The sequence below is a fragment of the Microcaecilia unicolor genome, chromosome 5 (assembly GCF_901765095.1).
Source record: "Microcaecilia unicolor chromosome 5, aMicUni1.1, whole genome shotgun sequence".
NCBI lineage: Eukaryota > Metazoa > Chordata > Amphibia > Gymnophiona > Siphonopidae > Microcaecilia > Microcaecilia unicolor.
Window position 1 is genome coordinate 157,636,316 of NC_044035.1, and position 26,975 is coordinate 157,663,290.

A 26,975-nucleotide genomic window follows, 5' to 3' on the forward strand; every position below is an offset into this window, starting at 1 on the left:
GCAAATATTGCCTTGAAAATGAAGAGCGCAGTTATTGACTGAAGGAGCTGGATGGGAAATTATAGGGGATTGGGAAAGTGTATGGCTTCACATTTGGAGGAATTCAGAAACAGACAATTCATACAGCCAGTATGCTACAGCCTGAAGTGCGGCAGTGTCCGGTGATGACTGAACAGTGAAAAGAATCTGTATGTCATCTGCATAGCAGTAGGGAATGCAACCAATGAATTGTGTTACTCAAGGAGGTTTAATAAACAGGAGTGGAAGTCAGCCTATCTAGTCCATTGTAAGCAAGGAAGCCAATTAGGACAGTCTGAGTTTCCCCTGCTGGCGCAGCTGTCATCCTAGTTTACTGAAAACAAAGCAAGCAATCTGTCACAACTGTCAGGAATGGTGAGCCCTTGGACCAAAGCCGGAGCTTTGGCAGACAAATCACCGGGGCTGGCACAGGCAGGAATCAGAACAGACTGGACTAGGATAAACAGACTCAACAAGGCAGGACAGAGGTAACTAAGCACAATGGACAACACAAGAACCGGATCCAGACGAGGCAAGGAAAAGAAGGCAAAGGGCCAGAACTGGAACCCAGACAGGACAAGGCAAGACTCGGAATGGGATTAAAATTGGGACTGGGACCCAGAAATGCAAGACAAGGCAAAACACGGAAGTAGATTAAAACTGGGTCCAGAAAATGGCAGGACAAGGCAAGGACTGGATCCGGACAGGACTAGACTGAAAGAGACAAGACAAAGCACAACTAGACAGGCAAGACAGGGTAGGAGCTAGGCAACAAGAATAACAAAAGCAAGACAATAAACAAGGCAGGGACAGGATACAGGATTCTCGAACAGGAGTCAGGATTCTCGACCAGGCTTGGCTGGAACATGATTCAGGATTCTTGACCAGATTTGGCTGGAACAGGATTCAGGATTCTCGACCAGGCTTGGCTGGAACAGGATTCAGGATTCTCAAACAGGCTTGGCTGGAACAAGATTCTGGAACGGGCTTGGCTTGGCTGGAACAGGATTGTGGAATGGGCTTGGCATGGCTGGAACAGGATTTTGGAACAGGCTCGGCTTGGCTGGAACAGGATTCTGGAACGGGCTTGCCTGGAACAGGATACTGAAAGGGACTTGGCTTGGCTGGAACAGGATACTGAAAGGGACTTGGCTTAGCATGGAACTGGCTCAAACACACAACAGGAACAGAACTTGGCAGAAACAGAGCTCAAGAGCCAGGACGCAAACATAGCAGGCAAGGGATTAAGCAGACTAGGGGAAAACAAACAAACAAAGAAGCAATGTGCTTACCAGCACCCACAGCTGGAAAGGGAAAGGCCAGGCAGACTGAGAGGCAGCAGACACAGGTGCATAACAGTGAAGTAATCAGGGCCGATACTGGCTTCTACAGATTCTCAGAATTAACAGACAAGAACTACACACACATGAAACAGAACAGGGAAAACAGAAACAGAGCTTGGCTAAACACAGAGAATGGCTTAAACACAGAGCTTAACTGTAGCAAGAGTCAAAAGCAGGGCTAGACTAAAAACAGGAGCCAAGGGTAGAGTCAAACAGATATAGGCACCCAAGGGCAGGGTGTGGCTCTAGCGCCAGGCTTTCAGGATCAAGGTACAAAAGCAAACACATAGAAACAAAGCAAAGCATTGAAACACAAGACTCCAAGAAACACAGAACAGACCTTCAGGAGCAAGATTCTCAGGAACAAAGCCAAGCAGGGAAATGATCTAAACAGGTAACACAAGATTGAGAGACCTCTTGCAAAGGCAATGTAAGAAAGCTCCTTGGGTCCTTTATAAAGGAGTAGGCTGATGATGTCACGAGTAGGAAATAAATCAGAAGCAGGGAGACCAAAGCGAGGCTTGGCTAACAGGAAGAACAACAACAGGAATGAAGCAGAAGCAGGGAGACCAAAGCGAGGCTTGGCTTACAGAAAGAACAACAATAGGAAAAAAGGCAGACTGGAGAGGTCACAGAGCTAGATACAGAGAAACAGTAGGTCTAAACATAAGTGCAGGCCACAACTGTGACACAGACCTATGAGCTGCTGCATCCACATTGTTGTTTTTTTATTGTTGGTCCATCTGTAACAAGTCTAAAGCTGTTTCAATTGGATAGGCAGTATCTTAAAAGGTGGAGGACAAAAGTTTTTGTTTTGTTTGGTTTAAAAAAAAACTTTTTAATTTATTTGAAAGCTTCCCATATGTAGATATAAATATTATGAAATAACAACTGAATATCACTAAAACAGCTTAAAAATGATTATAGCTGCTAGAAACAGCAATTTTAAACTCTGTATTTTGTGCTCATTTTTCTACACTAAAAACTAAATACACTGTATACAATAGAGATGGCCAAATTTCAGTAAGGATATCCTGTTTCCTGATGGGTTCATCTTAAATGTTGTAATCTGCCTTGGCAAGCATGGTATTATAAAGATGATGGAATATATTGAAATTAAATGGAAGTTGAATTAAACTCTCCTTTCATTGGGGCACATGTAATCACATCTTCATCTGTTTTGTAGAACTTTACCTTTTAGATACACAAATGGATTATTCTGTTGTTTGAGCATGTTTCAGGGACAAGTGGTTTATAAGTCAAAATAATAAAATATTTTCTATCAACCAGATCTCTCATTTATTTATTTTATTTGTTACATTTGTATCCCACATTTCCCTACCTTTTTGCAGGCTCAATGTGGCTTACATAGTACCATTTGTGGAAACATAACTAAATGGGCTATAAGCCCCTAATGTATTTTGTTCTTGTGATGGCTCCTACTGTGCTAAAACTGGAAATACAGTGAGAGAGAATAATAGAATTCAGTAACATCCAAAACTTATTTTTTATGTTTTAATCATCTTTATTAAAAGCAAAACATGTTGGTTGATAAGCTTCATACAGAACAAGAAAAAACAGTAAACCATCCAACATGGCACAACTTTTACTTTTACCCCAGGAACCCTTCCCCTCCTGTACTCCCCTCCCTCCCTATAAGCCCACCTGACTGTTTCCACCCGCCAAAATAACACAACAGATGTACAGATCAGTAGGACTCAAAGCATTTCGTAACAAGTAAAGTCATGAACAACACAGTTTATACCAAATTGTTTAACCACACTTTGGTTTTGCCTTCGGGTTTAGTAAGCAATGCCATGTGCATGTAAAGTATAGGATAAACAAATGTAAACAATCTTATGTTTAAGGCATATGCCCTAAATATGTAATACTTGCTAGCAATAATTAAACAGTGATGGAATATTCACATAGCAGGCAGCCAACAGACTTATTTTCCACTGAAAATAATCAACTTTGTATAAACTTGGCGACTATTACTGTGCTGCTTGCTATTTTGTAGGTGTATTGTTTGCCTGCATAATAACATCGCACTTGCAAATATTTTTCTGACACGGCTTTAATTAACGAAAGCTACCATAACAGGCAGACACAGCCGTCTAATTAACATTATAATTTTATTTGTATTTGGGTAATGACCGAGAAAAATGCTATTAAAAATTATATTACAAAGCATGAAGTTGACTTGGTTAACTTCTGCTGTATATCAACCAGTAGTAAATAATAGTAATAATCAATATTTAGTGCATTTTTATAATATGCTACTGCATTCTTCAAAACAGAAGGAGCAAGTTCCTACAAACCATCTAGGCACAGGTAAAAAAAAAGCTTTCAAATGCTCCCAGGTTTCAACCTAATGCATGTTAAATGTGGGATATGACTGTCATAAATAAATAAATAGAAACTCTGAATGTTAAGCACCTGATTCTGATAATATGATGTCTGTTTTAATGGCCTATTACCAGGAGAAAATAATCTCTACATGAATCTAACATGTGCTAGGGTGTCCCTGTAACCAGCCCCTCCAACTGACCACTGATTAAGATTTATAACAAATTACTACTCTACCTATGAAAAGTTATCTCGTTTTTATGCTTCCTCTGTGTACATCCGTATGCTGCTCAAGCTAGCATGTTTGAAAATATAAGTGAGATTAAATAAAAATGCTGCCAACAATAAAGAATGACAGCGTAGATGCAGCAGCTCACAGGTTTGCTTGCTTTGTTTTGAGTATATGGGGATGACAGCACTGCGGGTAAGGGAAAACTCAGACTAAACTAATTGGTTTCAGCGTTTTGACATCACTTCATCTCCTGTCTATTAAACATCCTTGGTGTTAATAGAGGAAGTGGGGCAAAGGATTAAGACCAGTAATTCCCAAACCTGTCCTGGGGGAACCCTAGCCAGTCAGGTTTTCAGGATATCCACAATAAATATTCATGAGATAGATTTACATATATTGTCTTCTTCATATGCAAATCTATCTCATGCATAATCATGTTGGATATCTTGAAAAAGTGACTGGCTGGGGTTCCTCCAGAATAGGTTTGGGAATTACTGTGTTAGAGAGTAGGGGCTAAGCTAGAGCCTTGTGGCACTCTACAGAAAATGGGGTAGGAAGAAGAGAAGGAGAAAGTTTTTAGTATGGATCTGGAATGATTAGTCTTTCAGATAAGATGAGCACCAAGTCAGGACAGTATCATGGATGCCAAGACTATGTAAGCATTGAAGAAGAAGAGAATGATCAGTGAGGTCAGAAGCAGCAGAGAGATTCAGGGAGACAAGAAATAGTAGAGTTGCAATAATCTAGCACAGTCTTAATCTCATTGTACATGGCAGTGAGGAGGGATTGGGTGTTATCGTCTGTGCAGAAATCTGTCTGTCTGGGGTATAGGGCCAGAGTGTGATCCAGAAAGGGGAAAAGCTGATCAGATATCACCTTTTCTGGGAGTTAAAGGGCAGGTGAGAGGGCAAAAAGTAGTTGGATCCGCTAGGTTCATGGTGTTTTGTTTTTTTTAAAGAATGAGGATAATGACAGCATGTTTCCAAGATAAGGAAGCGGGAGACTATCCTGCACTAGAAGCAGGACCAGAGAAAGAAGTCTGGAACCTAATTTCAGGAATAAAGAAATGGGCCAAAGGTCTAACGATAAGAGCTTTTTTTCAGTATAGAACAGGGAAAGAGGATGAAATTCCTTCCATTTGGACATAGGAAGAAGAAATTGGGTAGACAAGAGGGAAGAAGAGAGGAAGGAGGAAAAGAAAAGGTGGGAGGTAACTGGAAGAGCAAGGCCACTGTGTGGGAGGGTGGATGACGAAGAGATGTGATCTTGAAAAGCCAGACCTGAAGAATAGGAGGGGGTGGAAACAAAAAGAAGGGATACAGCTTTAAGTACCTGGAACAAACATTGGTTTATGGGAGGTGATGCAAATTTCTCAATTAGGAGGGGGGGGGGGGAACCCATCAAGAATGACAGAGCGGACAAAAAATTAATACGTTGCTGATCTAGAAAAGCCGTGTTAGAAAGAGAAAGAAGATCAGACACTTGTTGACTCAGGATATTTTGATCAAGAACACTATTGAGCATTGAAATAGGATGTAGATTTGGTAGGGAGCTGGGGGAGGATACCGCAAAAACCCCCAAAACAAAACAGAAAAAGTAATAATGAAGTAGTCAATCCAGGAGACAGAAAAAGTGGATATCCCACAAGGTGATAGAGGACCCTAAGTGGATGTGAAAACCAAATCTAGGGTGTGGCCCAAAGCTTGAGTAAGGGAAGAGATGTTGGGAGAAACCAAAATTATATAGGAGGGGTAAAAATTCCATGTAGGGGTTGGAGGAATAAGATCCTACAGAATAAGGATGAGTGAACAGGTATCAAAAAGCTCAAAAAGGAGGAGAGTTAGTTCACCAAATGAGGAGGAAAGGACCTTGGAGGTGAAAGAGGTCTTCAGTGCAGCTAGAAGAAGACTGGGAGATGGCTCAGGAAGAATCTCCAGTTATCAGATTATTTAGGAAGAAGAATCTAAAATTATACTGCTTTGTCACTCTCTAATCGCCCATCCATCTCTCCCTTTTCTCACCTTCTCAGTACTATCTTTCCTCTTGAGACTGTCAATGTTTTTGTTTCACCAATATATTCTGATATATTTTTTGGTATCGTTATCTTTGGCTAATACTGTTCTGACCTGAGGAAGAAGGTTCTGGCCCTTGAAAGCTAGTCAAAAAAGTGTATAAACTTAGTCCAGTTAAAAGGTAGTATCTTTTGGTAATAACTGGATATTGGTTGCATTAAGTCGCTGAAGGTTAAATTACAATGGGTACAGAACGCAGCAGCCAGTTATTTTTGCTGCAGATACACACAAACATATTACTCCATTATTATCTTATCTTCATTGGTTACCATTGGAGACAAGATTTCAGTTTAAGGTGGCTGCTCTAACCTATCTAACAATGTATGGGATGACTCCTGCATATTTCGGTGCACACTTTCTTTTTAAAATTAATTTATTCCTAGATCTACTAGGAATCGATTTTTTTTTTTTATTAACGTTTCTTTCGTTCCGTCATGTGAGGGCAAAGAGGATTTTCCAATCTCCTTTTTCTTCTCAGACTGCACAATTTTGGAATTCTCTTCTTTCTTCTCAAGAATTTGTGGTTACTTTTCAGTTCATGAAACTACTTAAGGCATTTCTTTTTAAGAAGTTTTACTAATTTTAGAATTATGATTCTGCATAGATATTGTTATATATTGTAATTCTTGAAGTCTGCTCAGTTTGTTTATTGTTACCTGCAGCGAACTTGGTGGTGTTTTGCGGGATATAAGAATGTAGTAATAATAATAATAATATAAAATGAAGAAGAAAGTATGAAATAGGAGAAAAATCCCCAGCAATTTCAAATGAAGGCTCATGATGCTAGATCTCATGGAAGCCCAAAAGAGGAGTAGGAAACTGCTGAGTCAACCCCCTCTCTTCAAAATAAGAACAAATCTGGGCAGACTGGATGGACCGTACATGTCTTTATCTGCTGTCATTTACTATGTTATTATGTAAATCTTGCCATGTAGTGTGGATTTTGCTTTAAGTACAGAAATGACACATGTAGAGGTCATCTAATATAATAAAACGCACCGTGAACATTCTGAGGACAAAGATTCTGAAGTCACAGCACACGATAAAGGGTTCATGGTTTTATGAAGCCATCCGACATAACACGGACCTATCAGAAGGGGCTTGCCCACTAACAAAGCAGAACTGTTACCAGGCAACGGAATGCGACATAGAACTCACCTCACCTATCAGAAGAAACAAAGAGAACAAGGGAGGAGCATTCAGCTGTAGAATGCCTCATTGAGCAGCACAGAGAGCAGACGAACACCGCTGGAAACAGAGAATATCCCAGCACTGGGTATGTACACAAATATTGTTGTTGGACCCGGGGAAACAGGAGTACAGCGTGCCCCTCGCCATCTGCAACATGCGCCGCCACCTGCAAAAATTAAACCTGATCTAGCCTGCATCACAGACTGACCCAGGCAGGGGGAGGAGTAGGGAAACACGCAGAGCGTGTTTCCCTACTCCTCCCCAGCCTAGGATTTGGTAGAGACTGGCTGGCAAACTGCTTGAATATACAAAACCGCTAACTCCTTCAATATACAAAACCGGAGGCAATAAAGAAAAAAAAACATTATCACGCACGTGCACATAACTGGAACACCGCCCCCCCTTCACCTTCTCACGAACCAAGCAACCCAGGACGTGCAAAACCATCCCCCGCCTCAAAAAACCCGTCACCCACCTCGAGGATACACACACCGCGCTGCTTCCCACTGCGCATTTGTCCTGCATTGCTCCTGCATCGTTCCTAAGCTGCTGCCCTATAACAAACAGAAAGAGTGGCGTACTCTCCCTTCCGCAAACCACACCACCCAAAACAAGACGCCGCTGCTTGCCACAAGGACCAAAAATACCGTTAAAACTGACGGCCCCAGACAGTGCTGCTCTCCCGCCAACCAACAAAAAACATCCCCGGCATAAGGCAACCCCTAACCCACCTCAAGGATTCCCCGACCTCAGTCACCCCGGGAAAAGACAGCGCCACTTCATACAGTGCTTTTCTCTTCAAAGGAAAAACTACAGGAGAAAAAAAAAAACTACATGCTAGCGCCCGTTTCATTTGTTTCAGAAACGGGCCTTTTTTACTAGTTGTTAAATAATCACTGGAAATGTCTTCTGCCTGCAGTCTTTCTTTTTGTATGACTCCTTATTATTCCAAGTAGTGGAAAGCCTAAGGTAGTTTTATTTTATGAACACCACTTAATATCCTGCTTTTTTTTTGTAGCAATTTACATTTAAGTTGTTAGTACTAACATTTTCACAGTGAAACAGCAAACAAAATCTGCTGACAAACCCACCATTTGAAAATCTACTTAGGTGTTCTTTTCCTATGATGTTTTCCAACTCACTTAACTATTCCAAAAGGAAAGTCTTTATTAGCTTATGAAGATGTTGGCTCCCTCTTCCTTCTGTTATAAATAGTTTTTATTCCTGAGAAATGCTTTTCATTGATTTTTACTAGGATATTGAAGCTTAGTCTTTAATTGGTAAAGAATGCTTGATATTTCTTAATAGACTTTTGGGAGCAGCCTCAGTGCTATCATTTTTAATTCCTACCTGTTAGTATTTGTAAAATAGGCATCCACTAATTTGAATCTGACACATAACTCCATCTAGACCAGTGGTTCTCAACCAGTGTGTCACCAACAGGGCTGCTTTTACCAGTGGGCAAAAAGGGCAGTTGCCCTGGACCCCTGCATAAGCAAGGCCCAGTTGTCCATTGGTGTAAATTTAGCCCCGAGTCTGATATTTCTCTTTTTCTCTCTTTCTGTCTCTCCCCCCCCCCCCCCACCCCATCAATGGATCCAGCTTCTCTCCATCTCCTTTCCTCCGCCCTCCCTGTGCCCTCTAAACTTCTCTTCTTAGGTGGCCAGCAGTGTCGGGAGTTAAAACAGGCTACCTACGGCCATCCACAGGGCCTTTCCTCTGCTGTGTCTTGTCTGCACGGCAGAGGGAAAGGCCCCTTGGCCAGCTTTTTTCTTTGTTGCACAAATTATCATTAAATTAAATCAGTTCATGTTAAATTATGCATTTAATTTTTGCTAAAATTATACATTTATTTTAAATGTCTACTTCCATATCATCAAGCTGATCAATCCATAGACTGGTGGGTTGTGTCCATCTACCAGCAGGTGGAGATAGAGAGCAAACTTTTGCCTCCCTATATGTGGTCATGTGCTGCCGGAAACTCCTCAGTATGTTCTCTATCTCAGCAGGTGGTGGTCACACACAGCAGCAGCTCTGGCTAGGCCTCCAAGCCTAATTTTTAGGTTTTGTTGAGTGCCTGGGGTTGAGGGCTCTTTTGAGCAAGTGCAAACCTGGTGGTGCCAGGTCCCTCCTTTTCTCCCCCCTCCCGCTGGCTCCGTTAAAAAAAAAAAAAAAAAAATTTTGAACGTCCTTAAAGGCGTTTATTTCGATGTTTATTTAAACGTTTATTGCAGCTACTCACTGGGACACCAGGTCGTTACAGCTCGGAGCGGACAGCAGGTAATTTTTACCTTTTTATAGCGGGCAGGGGGTTTCCCGATTTATCTCCACGTGGCATATGGCGTCAGAGGGCGAGGGCGTAAAGAGTCGCTCCCCGGATCGCTTGGGCGCTTCTAGAGGGGATGCGGGGGTCTTAAAGCCTGATTCGCCCTTGTTGGGTGACAGTTTCGTGGCCGATGAATGTCCCGGTCCTTCCTCCGGTGTGGCGATTTTTCCCGCCATAAACGCCCATCCCCCGCTCCTCGCCTCCGCCATCTTGGCCGGCCACGCGGCTCGGACGGCTTCTTCTTGGGCCGCCCTTGAGGTTGGAGACATTAATGCCATGAACGCCCTTAATTTGGGCGACGGCACAAAAGCGGCTAAAGTTAAGCGCCGTTCTTCCCGCGCGGCTCCTTCGCGGAGTGTCGCGCTGGACGCCATTTTGGATGCGCAGCATGTCTCTCCCCCGCTCTTGCGAGCGCCGGTTGAGAGTGCGTCTAGGGCTGTTGCCCAGGCTGCGGAAGTACACAGTCTGGGGGGTTTTCCCCCGAGTTTGTTTTGCTGCTGCATCAGGCCTTCCTTATGCAAAACGCTGCCCCTGCTCCCTCGTCTGGTAAAGAGGTTGAGGTTCCCAGAGGTAAACGCCCTCAGGTTGATTCCCAGGCCTTGGAGGACTTTGTCTCCTCCGATGTAGATGAGGGCAGCGTATCTGAGGTCTCCCAACGGTCCTTTGCGGATTTCTTGGAGGAGACGGATCCCCGCTCGGATGGAGCGGATGACCCCTCTGCAGCGCGGCTTTTTAGCTCAGAGGATTTGTCCAACCTGTTGGTACAGGCCATGGACACTTTGAAGATTTCCTCTCAGGAGGACGTCTCTCCCTCAGCCCCTGTTGGCTCTGCCATTATGCTGGGGACGAAGCGCCCGCCTAGAACCTTCCACGTGCATGATGCCATGCACACCTTAATTGCGGCTCAATGGGATGTCCCGGAAGCGAGCCTTAAAGTGGCTAGGGCTATGTCCCGCCTCTATCCTTTGACTGAAAGTGAACGTGAGGCCTATCTATGGCCTACCGTGGATTCTTTAATCACTGCGGTGACTAAGAAAACGGCGTTGCCGGTGGAAGGTGGCACGGCCCTAAAGGACGCCCAAGACAGAAGATTGGAGGCGGCCTTAAGGTCGTCCTTTGAGGCAGCTGCTTTAAGTTTGCAGGCCTCAATTTGCGGCTCCTATGTGGCCAGGGCGTGCCTGACTATGGTGCAGCGGGCTTTCCCCTCGGATCTTTCCTTGAGGGCTGATTGGCCGGCCCTGGAGTCGGGCTTAGCCTATTTGGCAGACTTGCTGTATGATGTCTTGAGGGCCTCAGCGAAAGGCATGGCTCAGACAATCTCTGCGCGGCGGTGGCTTTGGCTGAAACATTGGTCTGCTGACCACGCCTCTAAATCCCGCCTGGCTAGATTGCCTTTTAAAGGCAAGCTGCTCTTTGGGGTCGAGCTGGACAAAATCGTGACCGATCTCGGCACGTCTAAGGGCAAGAAGTTACCAGAGGTCAGGGTTCGGGCTAGTACTCGCCCTGGTACCTCCAGAGGACGGTTTCAGGAAGCCCGTCGGTACCCCCCGGGCAGGTTGGGCTCCTCTGCCCCCTCTTCCTTCAAGAGGAACTTCTCCCCCAAGCAGCATTCCTTTCGCAGAGACCGCCTGACGGGGCCTTGGTCCACGCCCCAGTGCAGATTGGAGGACGGCTGTCCTCGTTTATGGGCGAGTGGACCACAATAACTTCAGACGCTTGGGTGCTAGAAGTCATCAGAGACGGCTACAAGCTAGAGTTCTGCCGACCCTTAAAAGACGGGTTTGTACTTTCTCCCTGCAAGTCTCCGGTCAAAGCTGTGGTAGTGCAGCAGACCTTGAACAATCTGATCCGCCTGGGGGCGGTCGTTCCGGTGCCAGAAAATCAGCTTGGCAAGGGATGTTACTCCTTTTTCTTTGTGATACCAAAGAAAGGAGGTTCTGTACGGCCTATCCTCGACCTCAAAGGGGTCAATTGGGCCTTGAAAGTTCGGCACTTTCGCATGGAGACCCTCCGCTCTGTTATAGCGGCAGTGAAGGCAGGAGAGTTCCTGGCATCCTTGGACATCAAGGAAGCGTACTTGCATATTCCCATCTGGCCTCCTCATCAACGCTTTCTGCGTTTTGCAGTACTGGGCCGACACTTCCAGTTCAGAGCCCTCCCGTTCGGGTTGGCTACTGCTCCGCGGACCTTCTCCAAAGTAATGGTGGTCATCGCGGCCTTCCTGAGGAAGGAAGGAGTTCAAGTCCATCCTTATCTGGACGACTGGTTGATCCAAGCCCCCTCTTATGCAGAGTGCGGCAAAGCTGTGAACCGGGTGGTTGCTCTTTTGAGCTCCCTGGGGTGGATCATCAACTGGGAGTAAAGCCAGCTGCGCCCGACTCAGTCCCTGGAGTATCTGGGAGTTCGATTCGACACCCAAGTGGGCAGAGTGTTCCTGCCAGACAATCGGATTGTCAAGTTTCAGGCTCAGGTGGACTAGTTCCTAGTAGCCTCTCCTATTCGGGCTTGGGACTACGTGCAGCTGTTGGGCTCTATGACGGCCACGATGGAAGTAGTGCCCTGGGCCAGGGCTCATATGAGACCACTACAACAATCTCTGCTGCTGCGCTGGACTCCGATGTCTGAGGATTATGCTGTGCGCCTTCACTTGGACCCAGCAGTGCGCAAGGCGCTGAGCTGGTGGACGCAGACAGACAAGTTGTCTGCAGGAATGCCTCTGGTGACCCCGGAGTGGATTGTCGTCACGACAGACGCCTCTTTGATGGGCTGGGGAGCCCACTGCTTGGGAAGGACAGCGCAGGGGCTCTGGTCTCCTGCAGAGGCAAGTGGTCTATCAACCTCCTGGAACTCAGAGCCATTCGGTTGGTGTTGTTGGAGTTCATCCCGGTACTGGTGTTGAAGCCTGTACGGGTCCTGTCGGACAATGCCACGGCTGTGGCCTATGTCAACCGCCAGGGAGGTACCAAGAGCGCCCCTCTAGCCAAGGAGGCCATGAATCTATGCCAGTGGGCGGAAGCGAACCTGGAACAGCTGTCAGCGGCCCACATTGCCGGAGTCATGAATGTCAAGGCGGACTTTCTCAGTCGCCATACCTTGGAGCCCGGAGAGTGGCAGCTATCTGCTCAGGCGTTCTTGGGCATCACGAAGCGCTGGGGCCAGCCGAGCCTAGATCTGATGGCGTCATCGGCCAATTGTCAAGTGCCACGCTCTTTCAGCAGAGGACGGGACCCTCGATCCCTGGGAGTAGATGCTCTTCTTCAACAGTGGCCGACACAAGAGCTTCTCTATGTGTTCCCGCCCTGGCCCATGTTGGGCAGGGTGCTAGACCAGGTGGCAAAGCATCCCGGCAGGGTAATCCTGGTGGGTCCGGATTGGCCCAGACGTCCCTGGTATGCGGACTTGATCAGGCTCTCAGTCGGCGATCCTCTGCGGCTGCCAGTGGAGCAGGGCCTGTTTCATCAGGGTCCCGTGGTGATGGAGGATCCCTCCCCCTTTGGTCTTACGGCCTGGCTATTGAGCGGCAGCGTCTGAGAAAGAAGGGCTTCTCAGACAAGGTCATCGCCACTATGCTGAGAGCGAGGAAGCGCTCTACTTCTACTGCTTACGCCAGGGTTTGGCGTATCTTTGCAGCGTGGTGTGAAGCAGGCTCACTTTCTCCCTTCACTGCTCCAATTTCTTCAGTGTTGGCGTTCCTGCAAGAAGGTCTGGACATAGGCCTGTCGCTCAGTTCCCTGAAAGTTCAGGTAGCGGCTCTGGCTTGCTTCAGGGGCCGCCTGAAGGGTGCTTCCCTGGCTTCGCAGCCAGATATGGTGCGCTTTCTCAAGGGAGTTAATCACCTGCGCCCTCCTCTGCACTCAGTGGTGCCTGCGTGGAATCTCAACCTGGTGCTAAGAGCATTGCAGAAGCCGCCTTTTGAACCCTTGTCGAGGGCATCTCTGAAAGACCTGACGTTGAAAGCAGTCTTTTTGGTGGCTATCACTTCAGCCAGAAGAGTTTCCGAGCTCCAGGCACTCTCATGTCGAGAGTTTTTTCTGCAGTTCACTGAGGCAGGAGTGACTATTCGCACAGTGCCTTCCTTCCTGCCCAAGATTGTTTTTCGCTTCCATGTGATTCAGCAGCTCTGTCTCCTTTCCTTTCGTAGGGAGGTCTACCCAGAGGAATACTCTGCTCTCAATTTCTGGATGTGAGACGAGTCATCATCAGATACTTGGAAGTGACCAATGATTTCCGGAAATCGGATCATCTGTTTGTCCTGTTTACAGGTCCTCGTAAGGGTCTGCAGGCTTCTAAGCCTACAGTGGCAAGATGGGCAAGGAAGCCATTGCAGCGGCTTGGGTGGCCGCGGGGAAGGCCCATACCTTTTCCAGGCATTCCCGCTTGACTGTGGCTGCTCGGGCGGAGGCCCGGTTTGGAGCTTCAGTGTTGCGGTCAGGGATTTCTATGTCCCGCCCTGGGTGAGTACTGCTTCGGTACATCCCACCAGTCTATGGATTGATCAGCTTGATGATATGGAAGGTAAAATTATGTATCATACCTGATAATTTTCTTTCCATTAATCATAGCTGATCAATCCATAGCCCCTCCCAGATATCTGTACTGTTTATATTCTGGTTGAATTTTAGGTTCAAGTTTAGCCTTCAGTTACTTCAGGAGGACTTCGTGTTCAAGTTCTTCTTTCACTTGGATTCTTCAAGAGTTGAGACGAGTTTGTGTTACAGTGAGCTGCTGCATTCCTCTCCCCTCCGTTTTACGGGGCTGGATTGAGATTTAAATTCTGCCGGCACTCCCTCCCGCTTCGTGCGGCTGTAGGGCAGCTTTGTACCCCTCCCGCTTCGGCGGTGTTAGGGTCAGTCAGCTCCTCCCGCGGTTGCGGTTGCAGGATAAGCCAGATCCCCCCGCATCGGCGGGTGTGGTGTCCCTCCCCCGCTCCGCGGGGATGAGCTGGACGGATTCCCCTCCCCCACTTGTGTGGGGATGAGCTGGGTTAATTCCCCTCCCCCGTTTCGGCGGTGGTGAGCTGGGCAGAGTGTCCCTTCGTGGGTGTAATTCTCTAAGTGCTGAGTCCTGCGGATGGAGCTTTGATATCGACATACTGAGGAGTTTCCGGCAGCACATGACCACATATAGGGAGGCAAAAGTTTGCTCTCTATCTCCACCTGCTGGTAGATGGACACAACCCACCAGTCTATGGATTGATCAGCTATGATTAATGGAAAGAAAATTATCAGGTATGATACATAATTTTACCATGTTTCCAGAGATAGTGAAGTTGCATTTATAAATAAAAGAAAATGTATACTATGCAGTACTTCCCCTACCCCCCATCTGGCTACACCTTCATGCCACCCAGCTAGTAAAACTTTTTGGGCAAAACACTGTAAATATATGCACACAACTTTGCTTCTTTCAACACAGTGGCATAAGTTGCATGTGATGGTTTATACTTTTATTCTGAACTAATCATCAGAATGCCATTTGGAAAGGGCAGTCAGATTTTGTGTGTACTGAATTTTGAACTTGTGTGGAATTTATGGGATCTGAAAATCCTCTTGTATTCAGCCAGCCTAAATACATAGTTTTGATTAGTTTTTTTGAAAACCTACTTCTGAATGAACTTATTTGATCAAGAGAGATTATTGTTGTGGAAATATCCTGGGTGCCTAAAATTTATCAACTACAGTCAGCCTGAGCCCAAAGGAAATGTTACTGGCCTGAGAGAAGCTGCTGCCACTTGGCCATGCAGAAAAGAAGCTGAGGCGAGAAGGACAAAGGATAAAGAGGCTGGCTTGGGGTGGGGGGGGGGGGGGGGGAGAGAACAGTAAAAAGAATGTGTGTGTGGGGGGGGGGGGGGAAGCAACTGAATCACAAAAACAAGATGAAACAAAAAATGAGCAAATAAGGAACTCCTTTATTTATCTATCTATATATTTTTCTTGGTATCTCAAAGTTTTGACTGGTGTCCAAGTTTTCTAAATATTTTCCCCATCCTCCCCTCCCCTCCCCTAGTTATGATAACCCACATAACATATAGTGCGCTCAATTTTTTTGTGTGTGTGCGCTTCTGCATTTACTGTTGGGTATATGATTTCGCTGGAATGAATCTTCTTGATAAATATGACATTTTGTAATGTAGGACAGTTGCAGCTGTATGTAGCCGTGAAGGTCTTCATCTTAGTCATTTTCGTTTTCACCATTAAAGGAAGCAACCTTCTCTCCATAACATGCTGACAGCTGCATTCCAAGCTGTCCTTACTCCTTCCCACCTGCCAGTGAAATGACCCGCAAAGTACCCTCTGCTAGTGATGAGTAGTAATTTAATATTCTCAAGGGCTGAAGTAGACCTTTTCACAGGCAGCTTTCTACAGCTGTATTAATGTAATCAGGTTCTATGTTTCATTGCTGTTCAGCTTTCTACATCTCTACTACTGGGCAGAATAGATGGCAGTTCCCATGCCAGCCTTGTCTGATAAGGTGCCCACAAAAGTGTTGGTGGTTTCACAGCAAGACTGAAGTCTCTGCCAGTATCTGCCCATGTGTACTGACTGCCAAGTTGCTGGGAATGTCTGTGCAAAGCTTTTTGGCATTTTTTTGTGCTGAATATTTTTTAACCTTGATGAGTGGCATAAATTATGTTGGCATTCATTGAAAGAATAGAGAAAACCTGCTAGTAAGAGCAGAAGATAGAAGTATTTTTTCTTTGTCTCGTATTACAATCCTTACTTATTATGGACACCTACTTCAAACACCTTCAATCCTTACTTATGGGCACCTACCTCAGGGTGGAAGTCTTTATGCTTCCACCTTCTCATACAGGTGAAAATTAAGCCAGTGCCAGTCAGACTTCTGTTCCCTAAAAATGGCAAGGACAGCTCAAAATTAAGTATGCATATTTTGGGCAGACTGGATAGACAATACAGGTCTTTAGCCGCCATCATCTACTATGTTACTATGTTGGGTCTAGTACTTCAGTTCTCTCCTAGCAAAGTAGATTGTGATTACAGCTCAGATCACATCAGTTACCACCCAGTGTCTATCCAGAGAGCATAATAATGATCCTTCTTTTCCCCCAGAGATGTGGGGCTACTTCATTGTCATTAGCAATCCTGCTTCTTAATGTTGGCACGCTAGTTATAAAAGCATAGAAACAAGATACGATTATGAAATCCTCAAGTATATGGGGTGGACGGACCGACATGGTTTCGGTCCTCACACAGTAGTGGTATTTTTCTATGAAAATAGGCAGATCAGACGGTCATAGAGGTGACACAGATGGAGTGGACTTTAACTTTTTCCAGGCATGTATGGGAGTTTATAGAGCATAGCAGTCTCGCAGCCCACATCAGTTTATCTTTGTTTGCCAGTGGCGTTGAACATGACTTCAGCTTGGTAGATACATTTTTTTTTCTCTTCAGCTTTTTTTAATGCCTCCATTTCAGCTCCTCTAGTCTTCCCTAGTCTAGATTGTTTTCTTAAAGACCCACCAATGCCTATGTTTTTTAAAAAAGCTATATTATGGTTTGAAGGTGTTGTCTGCCTTTAGGCATTGTCTGAACGAGAATTTCAGCTTTTCATTTCACTGCTGACTTTCGTCACCTTGTTTAGAGAAGAAAGCCAATGGCTTCAATTTCCAAGTGCATATTATTGATGTTTTTCTCTAATCATCAGTGTGTACTTCTGATCTTCGAGGGAATTCATGGTCTTCTGGTTGTAAGATCTGCCTGAGGATGTCATCTAAAAGAATAGATTCTGAGCCTTCCTTATTTAAGTTAAGCTTAAAAAAACTGTCTTCAAAAGTTCAAGACAAGGCCCATGGAGCCCACCATCATCATGCAAGCTTTGCTAGAGGTGGCTTCTGTCTCTTCAATGATATGCATTAAGGCTACAAGAGTCAAGCTTCCTACTTGTCAAGTATTTAGCATCCTACTTGAGTTGTAATGAACTGTTGAAGGAATTGTGACAGAGTTGGTACTGAGCCACAAGTATAGGTTTCGGTGCCTACACTCAGTTCTGGCATGTTAGTGGTTCCATGTGTTCTAAAGTGAGTGCACCAGGATATTAACTCACTTCCCCATTCCTTTTTCATATTGGTCTCCAGAAGATGAGTTAGGAGTTTCAAGTTGCTCCTTGAAAAATCCATTGCAATATTCAGTCTCTCTTATTTATTTGTATTAATTCTTTTTATACAGACCTCCACTTTGCACAGACGTGAGAAGTGGCAACTACAAAAACATAAACACATGTACATTAGGGCAAATCTCAATTTCTTTAAACCCAGTGGCTTTCCCCAAATCTTATAGTATTTGTCTATTCTTCATTAATCCAAAAATGATCTTTCCGGTAATGCAATCTAAAAAACATATTTCTTTAGAGTGTTCCATCAAAGGTATCGTCTGCCAAAAGTGTGTGATTTGTCAGTCTAGCCTTATGGACCAAATAATGCAGCAAATAGCTTGAAGAGAAATCTGTAGAGTCGCAATAAAACCGCATATGCCTCAAAACGTGATGACGTCGAGGGCGGCGGACCTATCAGAGGTGCGAGGGTGGGGCAGAGAGAGATGGTTACAGAGCGACAAACCTAACGATCCTTACGAACCCTTCAGTGAAGCCACGGAGTCAGCTTCAGAACGTTGAAGGTGCCTTTTATTATAGTAGAGAAGTGGAGGCATATGCGGTTTTATACTTGAGGCCACTGTAGATTGGGTAATGCAAATTTAGGTACAATCGAGCTGATCTGTGAGAGTTTCGAGGTGGTAAGCTGACAAGGGCATCCATATACGCAGGGGCTTCACCATAGAGAATGTTATGCACCAAAGCGCAAATTTTAAATGTTATTCGGTCCTTTACAGGGAGCCAGTGTTTTACAGGCCCAAAAGATACTTTGTCCCCTGGATTCTATATACATCTCCAAAATTTGGGCACAGATCCCAGATCTGCATTCAAATTAAATTGATTAATCATTAACCATCAGTAATTAGTATTCATTGGCACTCATTTGGGTTTACGTGCAGATCTGCCCTGCACCGTATTCTGTAAATGCATGTCCAAATTTTATAGGGCACAACTCAAAAGGGGTTGTGGCCATGGAAGGGACATGGGCAGGTCAGGGGCCTTCCCAGAAATTAGGCCCAACCACCATTAGTTGCGCGCCAGCATTTATATCAGCTTTCAGCAGACATAAATGTGGCACCCAAAGTTAGGCACGAGATTCACGCTAAGAGAGTGTTCTATAACAGGCGCTCTGTGCAGAGCACGTTTTGCAGAATACTAGCTTAGCATGAATCTTCCCCAATTTGGGCGCCATTTACAGAATTCCTCCCTATGTGGGTAATAGTATAACAGGACGCCTAGGCAGGTAAGGCACATAGATGCGTATGTTGGGGGTCATGACTTTCTGTGGTAAAACATGGTACTAATATGATAGAGATTTCTGATCTTTCCATGACTCACAGCCAGAAGACAATTTGGGGATAATTTTATTACAGGATGCCCATAAAAAATTCCAAAAATGCACCTATGATGCTACCAGAACTGTCCCTGGTAGCTCACAAACACTGTTGCATAAATTTACACCTCCTTTGAGTACGTACTTGTGTGCACAGATGTATTTTATAATGTATGTACATAAATCACAACTGTGCCCCTGAGAATATCTACATGTATATAGTGTCAAAGTAGGTGCTGTTTAATTGCATCTACTTTCTATATGCACATACCCCTATGCAGTTTTATAAGGGACATTTTCTGGGTTTAAGATGTGCTCTACACACAGCAAATGCTTTATCAAATTACTCTTTTATGACCTGTCTAGGTAGACCACCAAAGGACAAGGTCGGTTTAGAAGCTGACTTGTTGTGTAACCATGTAAGGGCTCTGCCGTTAATTGAACAGATTGTGGGACAATTTGGATGTCTGGACAGTTATCACTAGATAAATAGTTATTTTGGCTTAAAGATGGCAAGAACTTCCTAGTTCTGATTCTAGTGATATACAATAGTGTAGAATATTAGTAGCATTATTAGTTCTGGAGAAAATGGGAGGTTTTTTTAAATAGCTTTTGTATCTTTTAAAAGACCAGCAAGAGAGGTTTTAGTGCATGAATGTTTGAGACCACATGGGCCTTCTTTTAAACAGCTGAGACAACATATGTGGTCTTCAAAGCTCATAAACTACAGTCTTTCCTGGTCCTTTTAAAAAGTGGCATAACCTGCAACAGCTCTTGTTAAATACAGCACTTTTGACCAAATTGTTGTAGGAACCCTCTACAAGATTTCAATACTGTATCTCAAGCAGAAAATAATAATAATAAAAAAATACAGTAGGGATATGTGAAAAGGAGGGTGTGCGAACCAGAAGGTCAGTTTTCCTGAATATGCCTAGAGTCAGGATTGTAGCGTTACAGCATGCGTTAGAGGTAGAGGTTTTGAGCCGAAAGGCCTTTAGGGGATAGAGCTTGGTGGCTTGTATCGCTGCTGTTTGGAGGGAGGGGAGAAGGAAAGTATTAATCATTTGTCTCATTCTCTATAGGATGTTTCGTCTTCGGTATTTGGCAGCAGTGGCAGGGTTGGCTGCCGTTGCTCGCCAATACCATGGTGGTGTTCATTCCACTAGTAGCCGGCGCAGGCTGATGGCGTCTTTCATTGGAGCAACTGCAGCAACAGTGAGTGCTGGACTTCTGTGGAAGAGGTAGGTAGAATTGTTTGTGCTATGCCAGCATGGGACAAGTTCCATTTACTCTCTGTTCATAACTTTGAAAATGTGTTTACTGCACAGACTGGGACAGAGAAATATCCAGTGTACCTGAATGTAACTCACCTTGAGCTATTACTGAAAAAGGTGTGAGCAAAATCTAAATAAATAAATAAATTTATATCTAACATACTGCATGTATTTGTGTGTTTATGTAGTTTTGACCCCTGAGAAAGGCTGCATCAGGTCATTATATTGAAATACAGTTAAGTTCTGGCTGCCACATCTGGATTGAAATAAAGCAATCTGTTTTGAAACTTCTGTGATGTCACTTTCCCGCTCTGGGTTGTCACCAACGGCTGTCGTTTAGTGTGTGTGTGTGTGTGTGTTACCTCTCCTTTATTTGCTTGAAATTATACTGTAAAAGTAAGGATAATGTATTGGTAAAGAGACCATGGATTTTGTTGGGCTGGTCGTGAGCCCTTGAGCCTAGGCCGAGGCCTAGTATAGCTTTTAGGCCAAGGCCTGGGATGGACCAAACAGGCACTATACGCCACCCCAGCTACCAAGCCCTGCACACACACACACGTGACCAATTTACACTACCAGAAATGGGAAGATAGGGCATTCAGGCGGGCCTCACGGCCCATCGGGAACCCACTTGCTCAGAATACAGTCGTACGGCCTAACCGGAACTGACTCAAACTCAGGGATGGGAGAAAGGAAAAAATGAGGGACTAGAGCAGCAACACACTAAGTGCTTGCTAAGGACACAAAGGAAAAATGAACTCAGAGAGGTAACAATAGGAAATCCATCAGGCTGTACCCTACAGTACACAAAGGAAATGAGGGACTGGGAAATATAGATACAGGGAGTAGAGACCCCCAGCAGACAGGAGAGAGAAGCCAGCAAAAAGTAGAGAGCCGGGCCTGAGATGCACCCCACTCAGAGCAGTACACAGTAATAGCGAGGGTAGACAGCAAAAAAGAATTAAAACAGTCACAAGGGAAAGACTGCTCCAAACACTCAGCTGCCAGAGGCAGGCAAAATACTGCAGTCAAAGAGTTAACCAGGCTCTGAACACACAGCTGCCAGAGGCAGAAACACTGCAGACAAGGGTTAAGGTAAACACAAGGAAGAACAAACAAACAACCCCCCACTGAGAGAAACAAAGAGTCCTGAGGCTGCTACAAGAGCAGAGCAGAATACAACCACAGCACAAAGGGAACTCTGAAGGAAGGGAAATCTAAACAAACAAACGAACAGGACGAGGTAGGAACTCACCACACAGCACTACAGCCAAACAGACAGGGAATCCCAGGTGCAGTGTAGAGAGAGGTAATTAGACACACACTAAGAGCAGCAGGCAGACAGAGACAGAGCAACAGAAAACTACAAGCAAGAAAAGGAGTAAACAAACTCAACGAGAGCGCAGATCTAACAGCTCAGACAGAGCGCAGGTAAGGCTTCAGCAAGATAGGGATAACGCCAAAGCAGGGGTTGTAGGGAAAGGTAAGCTTAAGTAGATCAGACTGACATCAGCTCAGCCCCTGATGGACCAATCGGGAGTGATTCCAAGCATTCCCCTGTCTGACTAGCAGAATTCTAACAGAATCATAACAGATTTGATATACCGCCTTTCTGTGGGTACTACCAAGGCGGTTTATATGTTATATACAGATACTTTCTCTATCTTAGGTGGGCTCACAATCTAACTTTTGTACCTGGGGCAGTGGAGGGTGACTTGCCCATTATCACAAGGAGCCACAGTAGGAATCGAATCCAGTTCTCCTGGATCTCAACCCACTATGCTATTAGGCTACTCCTCCATTCCTTTAAACAGCAAATCATTCTTTCTAGGTTTTTTTCTTTACAGGCCTCATGTTGGAAATAAGCCTGTAAAAGGCTAATCCAGCTTGTAGTTTTCTTTGATCTTAATAGGCTTGAGTTTGCTATAATCAAATCAATATTGTCCAGTTGGATACTAGTTGCAAAGCTGTTATACTCAGGTGGTTCTGACTCTAGAAGGGCATGGTAAGGCTCCTAAGGCTGTAAGTAACATGATTACATCACACTATTTCTGCAAAAACTTCACTGACTACTGATACAAAACAGAGCTAAATTTAAAACTTTGATTTGCAAGGTCCTTAAGGCAAATGAGCCATAGTACTTGAAGAAAAGGATTTCCTTTTACACACCCCCAAGATCGTTAAGGTCCTCCCAAGGAGTATCTCTAACATCCACTACAAAGGTGTCACATGATGTGATACCTACCAAGGAGCCTTCTCCAGATTAACCTCCACACACTGTGGAATGTACTCCCTGAAAGACTTCCTTTCTTGTGTTGAAGGACTATCTCTACATCAGGAAGCAGGTGAAAGCTTGGCTCTTCTCTCAGGCTGTTAATGGAAGAAGCAACTAGCTTTCTAGTCACACACACGAGAGGACTAACACTGGCTGCACATAACTCTAGCAGGACTTGCTTGTCCATTCCTACCCTAGATCATATTCATGCACCTTTCTGGCTTCATGTGCAACTATATGTTCCACCTTTTGCTCTCTGTTAAGATGTTTTATTGTATAGTGTATTGACATTGTATACTGTATGTCATACTACTGTTATGTGAATATTTTTTGCTGCTGTAATTTTCTGTTGCTGTATGTTCAACTTATTCTTGCTGTACACAGCCTTGGGTGAAATTCTTAAAAAAGGCAGTAAATAAGTCCTAATAAATAAATGTCAGCATCATGAGGTCTTTAGTGGGTCTCCTAGAACCATTTCTATTGAGGAGGTTTTTAAGGCTGTGATGTAGAATCTGTTTACATGTTGGCATCTTATTATTATGAAAATGACGTGGGATGAAACTAAGTTTAGCTGATGTGTCCTTTGGTACCTGCTTTAAGGGTAGAATTCATCTACATTCCTTCTCCCACCCCCCACCACCCCCAACCTCAAGGATCTATATATGTCTCCAAAAAAACAAAAAGTTAAAATAGGGAAAAGGCTTTGGCCCTCAACTATAACAGAATTCTATTATTACATTCTTGACTGTGTGGCAGTATTATCCTTTCTAACTGCTAAAATGCAAGGAACCTGGGGAAATGTAGAAGCAGTATGGATTGTCCTGGAAAGAGAAGATGGAACCTGTATCTACACGGGTGTTATCTACAGACTTCTGGCACAAATGGAGAAGCTGGACAAGGATCTGATTAAAGATATTCATAAGCTTGGGATGAAGGGATGCGCTGTTGCTGGGCGATTTCAACTTGCACGATGTGAATTGGAACCCCCCACGGCAGAATTGGATAGAACAGAGAGATTGTGGATGTCTAAGTGCTTTTCTCAGACAAATGGTAACAGAATCCGTGAGAGAAGAGGAGACTCTAGATCTAATACTCACAAATGGAGGAAGTGTTTCCAGTGTCCGAGTGGGTGCCCACCTAGGCAATAGTGATCATCGCACGATTTTACATCACACAATATTACATTACGTTACATAGACCATTTCTATCCCACATTAGCTGTGAGGTTCAATGTAGCTTATAAATTGATCAGAAACTTGAAAGACAAGAAATGCAGTTAGCTGGAGATATAGCAGTATACATGCATCACATTCAAGAACAGTACAGTCTCCTTATTGTTTAAAAATTAGGAATTTTTGAAATAGAAAAGATTTTAAAGCCTTTCTAAATAAACCATATATAGATAAAGACCTAACTGCTGCAGTAAAATATTCTACCAATGGTCTGAAACAAGAGCAAAAGCAGAGTTCAGACATACAAAATTCAAAGTCCTGGATTTCAGACATGCTGATTTTGCTAAAATGAAATGAAGAAAGAGCTGATAGCATGGGTCGGCACAGGAGAAGTGGAAGGGCTATAAATATGGCAATGGATCTTTTTACAAGGATAGTACACAAAATAATAGAAACAGGAAGTCTATATGATTCTTCAAAAAAGTGGCCGAAAAATAAGGGCAAAAGAGGCTGTGTTCAAGAAATACAGAAGAATGCAATAAGAGAATCACGGAAAAGATTATCGGATTAAAGAAGTGAAAAGGGAAGTATGATTATTAAAGCACAGGTGGAAGTAAAATGGCTAAAAATGTAAAGAGATGATAAGACCTTTTTCAGGTATGTTGGGGAAAGGAGAAAGGTTAGGAACAGCTATGTGGAGAGTGATGAGGGTAAAGCAAATGTGCTAAACAAATGCTTCTCTTCAGTGTTTGTGGAAGAAAATCCTGGGAAAGGACCATGGTCAGCTGCAGAGGGTATATCCGGGAATGGAGTGGATATTGCACCGTTCACGATAGAAAGCGTTTATAAAACAACTTGGAAATCTGAAAGCTATAGGGTCGAATGGGATGCTTCCCAGAATACTGAGGGAGCTCGGAGAAATCCTGTCAGGACTCTTAAGGATTTATTTAATAGATCTTTAGAGATGGGAGAGGTTCCACAGGATTGGAAACAAGCGGATGTGGTCCTCCTTCACAAAAATGGGGACAGGTAAGAAGTGGGGAAACTGCAGGCAGGAAAGCCTTACGGCGGTGGTAGAAAAACTAATGAATCTGCTGCTGAAGGAAAAGAGAGTTAACTTTTTAGACTCCAAAGGGTTGAAAGATCTGAGGCAACATGGTTTTACCAAAGGAAAATCATGCCAAATTAATCTGATTGATTTCTTTGGGTGGCCAAAGAACTGGATAAAGGACATACACTAGATGTGAGATCATTGTGGAAATGAAAGAGAATAAGAACATTTCCCCCTCCTTATACCTTCAGATTCTTTGTTCAAACACTAATTCTCTCACAAATTGATTACTGCAATGCAATTTATGCTGGTAGCAAAGGATTGTTAATTATGAAACTACTAACAACTCAAAATACAGCTGCACAACTGATTTATAAAGCTGCTAAATTTGAACAGTCATCTCCACTATTGATAAGATTGTACTGGCTTCCGATAAAAGCCAGAACTGTTTTTAAAATCTGTATTTTTGTATTCAAAATATTATATGGGATGGCACCAGACTGTATGCTTAATTTGATATACCTTCCTACAAAGAAATGCCATACCAGGCACTAGAGACTTTCTCATTCTCCATTTCCCCAGTTGCAAAGGTATCGGATAGAAATCAGCTCTCACTAGTGGTTTCCCTTACCTAGCCACAAAATGGTGGAATACACTCCTAAAGGGAATAGGACATATAAATACCTACTATGCTCTAAATGAATTTAAATAACTTGTTCACTTTTTTCTTGATTCTGTGTTTATTTGTATTGTAACTTCTTACTTATATATGAAAGCTACATTGAACTAATACTACATTTCGGCAAATATGGGATATAAATACCAATAAATAGATAATCAATTTGGATTTCAGCAAAGCCTTTGATACGGTTCCTCACAGAAGACTCATGAATAAGGTGAGAGGGCTGAACTTAGGACCCAAAGTGGTGAACTGGATTTGGAACTGGTTGACAGGATAAATACTTCACACAGGATAAACTCATACTGATAGTGCAGGCTTTGATATTGACCAGACTGGACTATTGTAATGTAGTTTATCTGGGATGTGCTAAAAGTCTCCTAAGAAAGCTACAGACAATACAAAAGACAGCTATGCAACTTGTCTGAAAAGGTTTGACAAGGTGTCTCATCTGTATGTCCAGCTTCACTGGTTGCTGACAGAGGCAAGAATAATTTTTAAACTTTGCTGTTTTGTATTTAAAATTATTCGGGGAATTACCCTGGCATATATGTTCTCTTTAATCTCAGTTTTAATGTCATGTCATGATACTAGAAATTCCTTAAGATTGTCATTTCCATCTTATAAGGGCCTTCGCTCAAAGAGAATGTTTTGGGGCTTGTTTTCCTACCAAGCTGCTAAGGTTTGGAATACCTTACCAACATCTGTGATCAATATTTTCCATTGCCCCCTGTTTTGTAAAGCAATTGAAACCATTCTGTTTAAGAAGTATGTTCTGTTTCATTAGAATTAATAATTTATTATATTAGTTTTTGTATATTCTCAGTTGCTGTGTGCTGGTTAGTCAATGTAATCCACTCCAAACCATTTGTGGTGTGAGCGGAATATAAGTCTTAGGTAAAGTAAAGACAGAGGTTGGTGGTAAATAGAGTTTGCTCAGAGGAAAGGAAGGTGAGTAGTGGAGCACCTTAGGGGCTGTATCAGTTTAATATACTTGTGACAGACATTTCTGAACGGTTAGAAGGAAAAGTTTACTTTTTTGTGAATGACACAAAGATAGCCAATTTGTGGTTTCCCAGAGGAAGTAGAAACCATGAGAAGAGATTTCCAAATATTAGAAGAATGGTCAAAGGTCTGACAGTTAATATTTAATGCGAAGAAGTGCAGAGTGATACACTTGGTGCACAGAAATCCAAAGGAGATGTATGAGACAGGAGGCGAGAGATTGATGAGCACAACTGAGGAGAGGGACTTTGGGGGGGATAGTGTCTGAGGATCTCAAGGTGATGAAACAAGACAACAAGGCAGTGGCCACGGCCAGAAGTATACTAGGCTGCATAGAGAGGGGTATAACCAGCAGAAGAAAGGATGCTCCTGTACAAGTCGTTGGAGAGGTCTCACTTGGAATATTGTCTTCAGTTTTGGAGGCTGTATCTTGCTAAGGATGTAAAAAGACTTGAAGTGGTTTAGAGAAAAATGGCAAATGTTTTATGGGGTTTGTGTCGCACGACATACGAGAAGAGACTTAATGACTTGAAGATATATACCATG

At 43.8% G+C, this 26,975-nt stretch overlaps 1 protein-coding gene across 5 annotated transcripts in view; it reads left to right on the forward strand.

The window, feature by feature from the left end:
- The window catches only part of MICU1 (mitochondrial calcium uptake 1), a 407,340-nt gene that overhangs the window by 110,577 nt on the left and 269,788 nt on the right, over positions 1-26,975 (forward strand). For all 5 annotated transcript variants that reach the window (XM_030203485.1, XM_030203487.1, XM_030203486.1 and 2 more), the window contains exon 2: positions 20,056-20,214. In XM_030203485.1, the coding sequence (XP_030059345.1) occupies positions 20,057-20,214 (158 nt within the window). In that variant the 5' untranslated portion in view covers position 20,056. The remainder of the gene's footprint in view (positions 1-20,055; positions 20,215-26,975) is intronic.